General features: G+C 34.1%; 1 protein-coding gene across 1 annotated transcript in view; it reads left to right on the forward strand.

The window, feature by feature from the left end:
* FCHSD2 (FCH and double SH3 domains 2) overlaps window positions 1-12,773 on the forward strand; it is a 250,399-nt gene that overhangs the window by 104,216 nt on the left and 133,410 nt on the right. The window contains exons 4-5 of the mRNA XM_069469292.1: window positions 6,237-6,313; window positions 12,551-12,695. Coding sequence (XP_069325393.1) covers window positions 6,237-6,313; window positions 12,551-12,695 — 222 coding nt within the window. The remainder of the gene's footprint in view (window positions 1-6,236; window positions 6,314-12,550; window positions 12,696-12,773) is intronic.

Genomic DNA, 12,773 nt, shown 5'->3' on the forward strand with positions numbered 1-12,773 from the left:
ATTTAAATAAAAGTTTTTATTTTTATAAAAGGGAAAGGCTAAAATATATCTTTAATATTTGATACATATAACATATATAACATGAGATTAATATTTCATTTCATCATGAAATTAATGGAAAAGTCAGTAAAGGCAATTTATTATATAATTTAAATAATATACTGTTTAATATTTTTACCTCATACAATTATATACCACACAGAACAATTTCAAAACTTTCGGATGGGAGCAATCTAAGAATACAGTAAAGACAATCATTGCATGATTTATATCAGTCTGATCAGTATCCAACTTATGTAGTGAACTTGTTCATTTTATAAAAGATCATTTGCATAATGCTGGGAATTTCATGACAAAAATGTATAGTATATAAATAATATGGTTTACTAAAATTTAAAAGAGCCATCTGATACCAAACCTTTAGTATAATTGAAATACTAGTTTCTCTATATGCTGGGGGAGAAATGATACAGAATAACCTGTGCCGGAGCCATGGAGCACACTCCTGCTCAGCTTGCTATGGAAAAGGGGCCAGAGGTTAAGTCATCAGTCCATTTCCCAGTGTTACTCAACAGTGGCTTTCTTTGTGTCTTCACTTGTGAAAGCAATACAGCAAGTGTTATTGAGAGGTAAAACAAAGCAAGTCTAACATCAGACACTGATGGCTTTTTTAAAAGTTGGAATGGGATGTTACTAGATGTTTCAAAGAGTATATTGATAGTACATCTTTGTGGAAACCACTGTTTGGAGTGAACGGTACTGAAATCAAATCAAGATTATGCATCAGTGATGCTCATTCAGGTAAATATAAATAAATATTAAGTGTATAATGGACCAGTTTTGGAGAGTAATACTGTGGGCATAATTTAATAAAAACAATTTTTCCTGTGGGCTGGGGGAGAGAATTATTAAAAAACACTTTTTAAAAAATTGCAAGCCATAGGTTTACTTTCCTTAGCAAATTAATGAGGGTGAATTTTATTTTTATGTAAGTAAACCTTTTATTCATGAGATGTAGCTTTAAGCATAACTTAAAAGAGAAACCAGTTAATTTAAATATAGAATGCTTTCAGAGACATGAAATATTATTTAGGACCTTCTCTATAATGGCCACAGAGTGTTTCTGAGCATCCATGCAGATTAGATCTTGAACAGCTGCATAGAACACACAGAAATCATGATTCCTGCCTCTGTGAACTAACTTGAATAAAGTCTTTCATCTAAAGATCTCATTGTTTGTCTATTTCATGAATCCCTCATCTCATCTCTGAAGGGCTCATTCAGTTTAATACAGTTCAGCTTTGTGGTTTAGAGCTCTAGAAATTGCTACTATAATTTATAATGCACAAAAAGTTAATAAGTTAAAGTAATTTCACAATTTCTTTAAAGAATTAGATAAATTCCACTCTAAAATGGTATCTTTTGCAAAGACTCCTGATAACTTGGGATTCCAGCTCAAACTTAACTAAATATGAACTGTATGATCTTAAGTAAATTATGTATCCTCTTAATGTCCAGTGTCTTTGTGGTTATAACAAGGCCTAACATAGAGTTAAGAGAAATAAATGTATGAAAGTACTTGTTTAGTTCATTTGTTCTATATAAATTTAGAGTGCTGTCGTTCTGCCTTCCTTAGTCCTACTTATGAACTGAGACTTATCTTGGATCTCATGTTCTGTAAACATTTTAGCAGTGATTAAACTGAAAAAGTCACTATCGTATTATTTAAACGTGATTTGTTAAGAAAATATCAGATGATCTTTTCCTTATTTGGGTACTTATGTCACATTTTACCACTTATTTGGCAGTAACCCATGTGTTGCCTGGCATTTTATGTTGGGTACTTATACATCTCAACAGGTAATGCATTCTTTGAATTCAGGCACCTTGACTTATTTGAACCTTCACAAAAATTAATGTGTAGTGCCTTCTAGTAGGGAATAAACTTCAGTGGGTTCTTTTCTTTTCTTTTCTTTTCTTTTCTTTTCTTTTCTTTCTTTCTTTCTTTCTTTCTTTTTTTTTTTTTGGTCTTGCTTTAGAATATCTACACACATATTCTTTTCCAGTAATGAGGATGATCCAAAAAAATATATTTTTTTTAAGATATAGGATCTCGCTCACTCTGTCGCCCAGGCTGGAGCGCAATGGTGTGATCATAGCTCACTATAACTCTGAATTCCAGGGTTCAAATGATCCTCCCGCCTCGGCCTCTCAAGTAGCTAGGACTACAGGCACACACTACCACACCTGGCTAAATTTTTTGTTTTTTATAGAGATGGGGTCTTGCTATGTTGCCTAGGCTGGTCTCTAAGTCCTGGCTTCAAGCTGTCCTCCCACCTCAGCCTCCCAAAGTACTGGGATTATAGGTGTGAACTACCACATCTGGCCTTGACTGTAATTTTACTAAGAAACTTATTTATTAAAGCCACCTAATCATAAATCTCAGAAATCTGGTACAGTTTTTTGTTTGAGTATATGAAAATTAGGAACCAGAGAAAGTTTGATCCAAACATTTCTAACTCAGAATGGCAAAAACACAAAAGGAGATGGGTACTATACATTAGAAACAGAATAATTAATGTAGGTGGCATTTATTCATGCGGTCAGTGGATATTACTGGCATCAACTAAATTCTAGGCTCTCTTCTATAGCTTGGGAATATAGTGATTTAAAAAAAAGAAAGACAGGATCCCTGCTTGATGGAGCATTTAGTGAATAAACAGACAAGAAAATTTAAACCATAAAGTAACAGTGATTAAGGCATATAAATAAATAGGTTTGTGTGAGAAAGAGTAACTGAGTAGAGGGTGAGCTACTTTATATATAAACAGTGATTAGAAAAGGACTTTTAGAGAAAGACACAAAGACCTGAAGCATAAGGACTTGCCTAGATAGTGGTCTCTGGTTTCTCTCTGAAAGGAATCAGGATTCCTTGGAGAACTAGCATATTGTAAGTGTAGGACAAGAACTGTAATAGAAAACAAAGAAGCAATCACAGTCTATTGGGGTAATGATATGGAAGCCAACTTAGAGGGGCTCCTTCAGGTCACAAATGTGACAATTCAGCATCAGAAGAATAGTGATTGCAATTAATTGGAATGCATCTATTATTTAAAATACATGAGTTCAAAATGTTACTTTAAAAATGCATTGTTCGTTTTCAGACCAAAACTGGACAATCAGGCATTTATCCTGTCTTTCCTCTAAGAACTATACCTCAGTATAACCAAATAGTTCAGGAGGCATAGTTCTTAAAAGAATATAGCTAAAAAATGCAGAAAGAATGATAAAACTATTATACTTTAATGAAATGAAATTAAATACTTAGGCACTGAAACTTTTCACATTTGCCTATATATACTTAAGAATGTTTTATGTTAGGAAATTTAAAATCAGTTTAAAAAGAGGGGTAAGAATTCAGCATGTAGGAATGGGAGTGGTTTAAAGATATTTCATGCAATGGGAACAGTATGAACAAGGTAGAGAAGTGAAAAAATACATATTCAGAGAAGACTGAGTAATTGGATTCCTCAAAGTATAAGATATGTTAAGTGGAAATATTGTGGATGTGAGTTCTCAGAATATATAATACCTGGAAGTAGTGAAACCAAACTATTGCTAAGTTCAGGAGGAACTTGAGATTCAAAGAAGCTTCTCTAGAGTTCCTGCTACCCTTTGGATTCATTGAACTAATGGTAAACAGAGGCATTAAACAATGGATTTAATTGAGTCAAATTGATTTGGTAGCAGACCTTAATAGAAAGGTACCATGTATATACATGTATATAGAGTGTGGCATTCATTTTACTTGAACAACCCTTGCTTAAAGCAGGCAATCTGTTAACTAATGTTATTATTCTTTACTTCATCATTGTATTCTTGTCAGAGTTGCATTTGTATAAATGAGTATCCCAACATTAATAATTTCTATATCCACAGTAGGCCCTGTTATAATGTTAGGGTATCACATATGTTCCTATTTAAAAGTAACACATTTAGTGAACTCATTTTCAACAAAAGTGCCAAGAGCATACATTGGGTAAAGGACAGTCTCTTCAATAAACGGTGCTGGGAAAACTGGATGTCCATACACAGAAAAATGAAAACTAGACCCCTATCTCTCACTATATGCCAAAATCAAATAAAAATGGATTAAAGACTTAAATATAAGACCTGAAACTATGAAACTACTAAAAGAAAACATTGGGGAAACACTCCAGGACATTGGAATGGGTAACAATTTCTCAAGCAATGCCTCAAAAGCACAGGAACCAAAGCAAAATTGGACATATGGGATCACATCAAGCTAAAAAGCTTCTGAACAGCAAAGAAAGTAATCAACAAAGTGAAAAGACAACCCACAGACTGGGAGAAAATATTTGCAAACTACCCATCTGACAAGTGATTAATAACTAGAATATATAAAGGGCTATAACAACTCAATAGGAAAAAATCAAGTAATCCAGTTTAAAAATGGGCAAAAGATCTGAATAGACATTTCTTAAAAGAAGACATATAAATGGCCAATAGGTATATGGAAAAATGCTCAACATCATTATTCATCAGAGAAATGCAAATCAAAACTACAACGAGATATCATCTCACCCCAGTTAAAATGGCTTTTATCCAAAAGTCAGGCAATAATGAATGCTGGCGAGGATGTAGAGAAAGGAGAACCCTCGTGTACTGTTGGTGGGAATGTACATTAGTGTAAGCACTATGGAGAACAGTATGGAGGTTCCTCAAGAAACTACAGATAGAAAACTACCACGTGACCCAGCATTCCTACTGTTAGGTATATATCCCAAAGAATGGAAATCAGTATATCAAAAAGATATTTGCACTCCCATGTTTATCACAGCACTATTCACAATAGCCAATATTTGGAATCAGCCTACGTGTCCATCACCAGATGAATGAATAAAGAAAATGTGGTACGTATGTACAATGGAATATTATTAAATCATAAAAAAGAATGCAGTCCTGTTATTTGCAACAGTGTGGATGGAACTGGAGAACATTATGTTAAATGAAATAAGCCAAGCACAGAAAGAAAAATCTTGCATGTTCTCACTCATGTGTGGGAGCTCAATATTAAAACACTTGATCCTGTGAAAACAGATTAGAATGGTGGTTACCAGTAGCTGAGAAGGGTAGCAGGGAGCAAGGATGAAGTGGGGGTGGTTAATGGGTGCAAAAATATAGGTCGATAGTTAGAATGAATAATATTTGGTAGCACAACAAAGTGATTATAGTCAACAATAAGTTTTATGGTGTACTTAAAAGAGTGGAACTGGAATGTTCCTAATGCAAAGAAATGATAAATGCTTGAGGAGAATGGATACCCCAATTACACTGATTTGATTATTACACATTGTATGCCTGTATCAAAGCATCACATGTACCCTATAAATATATACAACTATAATGTACCCATAATTAAAAATAATCAATGAAAAAAACAAAAGTAATACATTGTATAATTGGAATGCATAGTTTAACCTCACTTCTTAACAAAAGGATCTTCTCTCTTCCAATCTCTATACCTCCCTCCTCCACCTATTATAATTAAATATTCTGCTTTATCTAAATTCATGTTGTATGGATAATAGTAAGTGGATATATTTCTTTTTAAAACTATTTTTTTTTCATTTGAAGTGAGTTGTGCCATGATATTTTTTTTAAAAAAAAGACCTTTAAAATCTATCTTCAGAATTTCTATCTTGAGAATTTCTAATAAACAGCACCGAGTTTTGTTTATTAATTTTACAAGCCAATGTATATTTGTCTGCTCCAAATTGAATATGTTTTTTAACTCTCCTGGTATATAAGAGTTTGGCTGCTGGGATTTATAAATGCAGTATGTGCCACAGCTGAGAAATGGTGGGAAACAGAGATTTCAAGCTGTGTAAGCAGACTCTGTGGAGATGGACAGCTGTGTTCCCTGTGACATGTCAGGGGTAGTTTGTTTTTATGGCTAGTCAAATAGTTTGGTGAAGTGAAAGACATATCAATTAAGTTTCAATTTTCTCATCCTTACACTTACTGTTTTCCTAAAAATGGAAACTGGACAATAATGAAAGTAAGTTGTAGTGTTCTGTTTATCATCAGTTCTTTACTTCGGAATTAAATTTAAATTTGGGAAAATGGGATATTCTTAGTAATACATTTTAAGGAAAAGAGATTCCTTTATAGCACGATACTTATTTTAGAAAAAAATATATATTTTTTAACAGGGTATCCAGAAGTTGGCTAGTCAATATCTGAAGAGAGATTGGCCTGGAGTAAAAGCTGACGATCGGAATGATTACAGGTAACTCACTAAGTAGTTTATGCCTGTTTTCTTTAAAAATGAGCCATGTCAGAGCCATGTCACATATAGATAATGTCATACTCTCGTTTTTAAAAGAATTACTTCTTTCCTCTGCTATGTAATAGTATCAAAATTATCAAATTTTTAATGTTTCATAACATGTAGATAACCTATATAAAATAGATCATTTTCATGTGTTTAAGCCAAGATTATGATTTATCTAATTAATACCTACATATGGAATTCAAGAAGATAGATGACAATGGAACATAAATGGTTTTCTGAGCGACCTACAATGAAACACATTATTGCAACAAGTTTCTAAGTAAAATGTTTTAAGGAAAAGAGCATCTCTTTAGCACAATACTTACTTTAGAAATGTGTTTATATAAACAAGGTATCCAGAAGTTGGCTAGGTAATATCCCATTTACAAATTTAAAGAAGGTAGATGACAACGTAATACAACTTGTGTTCTCAGTGACCTACTGATATCTTAAAAGTGTAATTTTGTTTAGAATGTGATGTCTTTTTTGAGGTTAATTTGAAAGTGTTTATTGTCTTTTGTATTTAGGGTTGTTCTTAGTGTTGAGGACCCAGAAGAGAAACACCTCAGAGCTTACAGTATGGTTGAAATTAAGACTAATACCCATAAAACAGTAGCAGAGAATCCAGGGTAATTAAGAGCTCAGTATTGAAGTATATGGTTTGGAGTCTGAGTTGAAATCGAGCCACTGAATTGTCAGTGAAGACTGACATCATTAGAGAACTTCTTAAGAATGTGGCAGTGGGGGTAGAAAACTGAAGGATATACAAGAAACCGTAATAGTTCTTCACAGTGGCAGACTGATAACTTAGAAGGTGGCATGGTAGCTATAAATAATAAAATAGTATAATTACAATAGAGAATATTAAAACAAAACAGGAAATAAAAATAAGATTTCCTTGTGGACTTTCCTGTATCTACAAAGTTCAGCTAAAGAGGAAGAGAGAAGAGATGAAATTCTAGGCAAAAAAGACATAGAATAAAACTTTGAGGTGAGAGTGAGCATGATATGTACAGTGTTGCTGGTATAAGGGAGTCAGCCTGACCAAGAAAGAGATTGCTTGTTGTGGAGTGAAAAAGCATCCAACTTATAGATAGCTATTTTCCAAGTTTATTTGAAATTCAGGATTCAGGTTACCAAAGAAATAAGGATAATAATCTATGCTTCCAGACTAGCTTATAAAACCTAATTTTAAAAAGTGTTTTAAGACAATATTTCCTAAATATTTACTATATGCCAGACACTATGCCAGGAAATTTAACTCATCTCCCGTGATTATCAAAACAACCCTGTGAGGTAGATATAATTATTCTCATTTTATATGCTAGGAAACTGCATCTCAGGTTATATGCTTTACTCAAGGTCACATAGCTATTTAAACACTCATTCATTCTTTCTTTATTCATGAGATGTATATGAAATATCTACCGCATGCCAGCTGTTAAAGTAGACTTTAGGATTAGAGAGACCAGGAGATGTGGTGCCTGACCTTCAGGAACGTATAGGAGATAACCACTATAAACTGTTGCAGTATTGGGTCATAGTAGAGGTGCTTTGGGGCCATAGAAGAAAACCGAGGCTTGTAGAACTGGATCTTAAAGAATGTGCAGGAATTTGCCAGGCAGTTTGGTAAAAGGTATTCTAAGCCAAAGTAACACCTTAAAGGCCTGGAACATGAGAAAATGTGAGTATTGGTAACAGTGAGCAGTTCAGTATGGCTGGTGTGAAGTGTATGGATTGGAGGATAGGTGGAGTGGTGGAGATGGAGGATACATAGGTGGGTGTCATAAGGGAATTTTCATGTTATGGGGTTTATTTTCTTATTTGGAAGATAATGGAGGCATTGTAGAATTTCCACAAGAGGAATGACATGATCAACTTCACTTTAGTAATAGTATGAAAGTATACTAGAGGAGAAGTGTGAGGAAAAATTCAGAAAGGATAGAATTACAGCGATTTAATCCCTTATCATCTCTTGTTTGAACCTTGGAAATTATTGCATAAATCAGGTTGTGCGGGAGATTTCAGACACTGAGGCTAGAGGACTTGCAACTGATTGGGCAGAATTTTGGTTTTTTCGTGTGTCAAATTTGTTCTGAGACAAATGTATAAACAGTTTTCTCGTTATCTAAAATAGTTCTTGAGACATAGAAGGCACTCAATAAATATTTACTAAATGAAAGAATGAGGTAGGAGGAGGGAGAGGAAGAATTATACGGGGGCTCCCAGGTTTTCAATTTAGACAGTTGAGAGGATGGTGGTGCCATTGTGACAAAAGATAATAGAAAGATTGAGGGTGAGAATGGCAATTGCCAATTTTTTTTTGTTTATTCATAGTTTATTATACTTTTAGTCATTTTAAATTTCCCATTTAATTTTTTTCTATTTATATTTGCATTGGTAGTTTTAAAAATCTTATCCAAGTAATACATGCTTTGTATAATAGGTAATAGTACAGAAGAATATCAAGAGTATAAAAGTCCAGCCTTAACACATTTCTACTCCCTTAGAGTAATTGCTGTTAAAAGCATATGGTCTTTTCTTTCACATTTTTTTCTGTGTAATTTATACATGAACATACACAGTTTGCTGTTTTTAACAGAACTGCAATTATTATTTACCTATACTTCTGTAACATCCCCACACACTTAAAGAGTCTATTCTAGACATCCTTTCATGCCAGTAGGTTCAGATCCCCCCATTTTTTTAAATGGTTGCTTTAGTTCAGTGCCATAGTTTAGATAAACTATGGTTTTATTATCCATTCCCCTATTTGTAGTTGTTTAGTTTATTACTATTGTAAATAATACTGCAGTGAATAACACTTATAGGTATATCTTTGTATATTATGAGATTATCTGTTGGGTAAATTCTCAGAGGGGGAAATCCTGAGTCAAAGGGTTTATACATTTAAATGTTGATACTGGAAATTGATCTGCATAAACTGTATCAATAGATTTTATATTTCTTCTAATGTGATTTAAAACTGCTCCTTTTTATTTGTTACTAACAGTGCATATGATCAGTCTTTTAAATTGTTTGCCAATCTGATATGTGCACCATTTAATTTCATTAAACCACCCTAATTTGCCTGGAAACTAGACTTCTGTAATGCTATTTTCTATTAACCCTTTTTTTAAAAATCAATCTTTGAGGAGAAGTTTTTATTTCTTTCTATGTTTCTTAAAGTTCCCTCATTTCCTGAACTGAGCGGAGTAGCAAAATACCATACATGCTTGATACCTGTCCTTATCCTTCAGAATTGCTTCATGTGAAACCTGATGAAGTAAAATTCTTTTCAAAATCACTCTATGACCCATGACTATTTTTTTCTTTTTCTTTCTTTTTTTTCTTCAATTTCAGACTTATGAAGTAGAACAGCAATATTTTTTCTTAATCAGAATGGAAACATCACTACCATTGGAAGTACCACTATTATGCTAACAAGATTTCTATTTCTGTCACAATTCTGCTACTATTACCATTTTTTCATTTAAAAGAATCTGTGTACTAAGAGTTTTCACATCTTTTGCATTTAATTGTTAAAATAGTCCTGTGAGTTACATGGTGCATGTATTTTTGTTATTTCCCCATTTGCCAGCTGAGGAAATGAAAGTATAGTGAGGTGTGCTACATATGATTATATTGGTTAAACGAGAACTTGACCGTCGGTCTTCTGACTGGTAACTGAATTCTATGCTTTTCGTGGTATCTCATTGTTCAGGATATTTTTGCCTGCTATATAAACCACCTAATCTCTAAAGGTCTCTTTATAAACTCTCTTTTTATTAATGAGATTTATTTTTTTATTGTACAGTCTTCATAATTTGTACATTTATCCATTCATTCATTAGTTTATTCAACACGTATTATTGTAACCATTCTATACTTAGTGGGTCCTAGGAATACAATAGCAAGACATACAGCCCTGCCTTCATGGAGTTTTCACTGTAGTGAGAGGGATAGACATTAACTAAACCACATAAAAATATTTATAATTTGGCCAGGTGCAGTGGCTCACGGCCTCCTTTGGGAGGCCGAGGTGGGAGGATCACTTGAGCTCAGGAGTTCAAGACCAGCATGAGCAAGAGTGAGACCCTGTCTCTACTAAAAATAGAAAAATTAGCCGAGTGTGGTGGCGCATGCCTGTTAGTCCCACGTACTCAGGAACCTGAGGCAGGAGGATCACTTGAGCCCATGAGTTTGAGGTTGCTGTGAGCTATGATGACACCACTGCACTCCATCCAGGGCAACAGAGCCAGACTCTGTCTCAAAAAAAAAAAAAAAAATTTTTTTTTTTTTTTTTTTTTTTTTTACAATTGAAGGAAAAGTGCTGGAGCCATGAACAAATAACAAAGAGCAACTTGACTGAGTCTGGGGATTGGCTTGGTGGTGATCATGAAAGACTTCCCAAAGGAAGTTACATTTAAGCTGAGATTTGAAGGGTAAGCAGCAGTTAAAGGGGCAAAGGGATGAATGAAAATGGAGGGTTCCTCCCCCCATCACAATTCATAATGGTTCTTTTTCATTTTCATTGTGATTTCATTAAGTATAAATTAATAGTTACAAAGCATAGTACTGAATTTTTCTCTCAATGTATTTTCTGAGAAAATTTATTTGGACTGCTTAGGAGGGCCTGTGGTGAGTTGACACTGTAAGTTCCATTGGTTGTCATGCTGTAAGGCCATGGAGGGCATTAATTTTGCTATTCTTAATTTTCAATCATAAGTCTAAGACTTAAATCTTAAGTCTGGTGCTTTTATGCTGATTGTTTATGCTGAATCTTTCCAAAGGGATGGTGATACACTTCTGCCTATTTAGTTAGTTAGAGACAGGGTCTTGTTCTGTTGCCCCAGCCTTAGCCTTCTGAATAGCTTAGACTATAGGCATATGTAGAGACAGGGTCTTGCTATGTTGCCCAGGCTGGTCTTGAACTCCTGGGCTCAAGTGATCCTCCCAGAATGCTAGGATTATAGGCGTGAGCCATCACGCCTGGCCTACCTCTGCCTAAATGAATATTTCTATCCAAACAGATTCATCTGGTGTATGAACTAATTCATTAGCCTCCTTGGTTGAAAACTATAGTTTGTCAAGTTTTTTTTTTTTTTTCCACTTCTAACTAGGATAAGGACCGAGGCAGTTTTTCTTTTTCTTGTTTTTACACTGTCAGCTATTGACCCACAGCTAGAATTTATGTAGCATATGGTCTTATACGTTGCTATAGTAGAAAATCCATATGAACAGAAGGGAAATCTCAGGAGATGAATATCATAATCTATCAAAATTTTACTGTACATACTCATTTTTAAAAACAAAGTACCTCCCATTGTTATAAAATGTGTTTATAACTAGTGTAAGAGCGTGCTGGAATTGGCTAAGGCTCTTACCAACATAGTAGAGAAGTTTGAAAAGGAAATTGACTAGAAAAAGCAAAGGCTGAATAATTTTTTGATTATACCAAGAAATTGGTGAACACATTTATCAAGCAAAGGTGATGGGATTTGCTTGGAATGACACCAAAGCACAGTGTGATGCTGGCTAAGCTTTGTTACAAGAGAGAGAGACAGAGGTAGAGCAACAAATTATAGATTTTTTTTTTATCAGACAAAATAGACTTCTCAATCACAGAAGCAATTGTTCATGATATATTTTTCCAGCCACATCAGTTTATGTAAAAATACGATTTATTTGAAAGAGAATATATTAATACTTTAGAGGTACTCAGCTTTTGTCTTATATGTCAATACTGCTACATTCTTGTTTGACCTAGAATGATTATCTAAATCTCTCTAAGCCTCAGTTACCTCATCTGTAAAATTAGGAAATGCCTTAATGAAGTAATAAAACTTGATATTCATAATGATGACCCTGTGACCATGAAAGGCTTGGAGAGTCTGAAATACTGACTAATTTTTATAGTGTTAGCTTTGTCTAGAATTGTATTTCTTATATCCCTTTGCTCCATTATTATTAATGGCTAATGAATCAAAACTCCCTATTGTTGAGCTATAGAGGAATAGAGTATATGCCATGCTTCTTCTTACATGTGCTGATACTGCCTATAAGCCAGTCTGAATACATTTACAGTTATAAAGAAGACATTTATTCTGTCAGTGTCAGCCAGTGAGGAACAGGTTAGCCAACTTCTTCCCTTTCCCTGCCTAATACTTTTCTATCCCTCTTTGAATTTAGGAGCATGTATCCTGTTTGGAAATCCTTTCTCGAGGGAACAATGCAGGTAGCCCAGTCTCGGATCAATATATGTGAAAACTATAAAAACTTCATTTCTGAGCCTGCAAGGACAGTGAGAAGCTTAAAAGAACAGCAACTAAAAAGGGTATTGTGTCTATTTTTATTTTTATATGCATTTAATATGTCAGTACTACATTTGTAACCTGCAAGATTATGCTAAATT

The sequence above is a fragment of the Eulemur rufifrons genome, chromosome 6 (assembly GCF_041146395.1).
Source record: "Eulemur rufifrons isolate Redbay chromosome 6, OSU_ERuf_1, whole genome shotgun sequence".
NCBI classification, from domain to species: domain Eukaryota; kingdom Metazoa; phylum Chordata; class Mammalia; order Primates; family Lemuridae; genus Eulemur; species Eulemur rufifrons.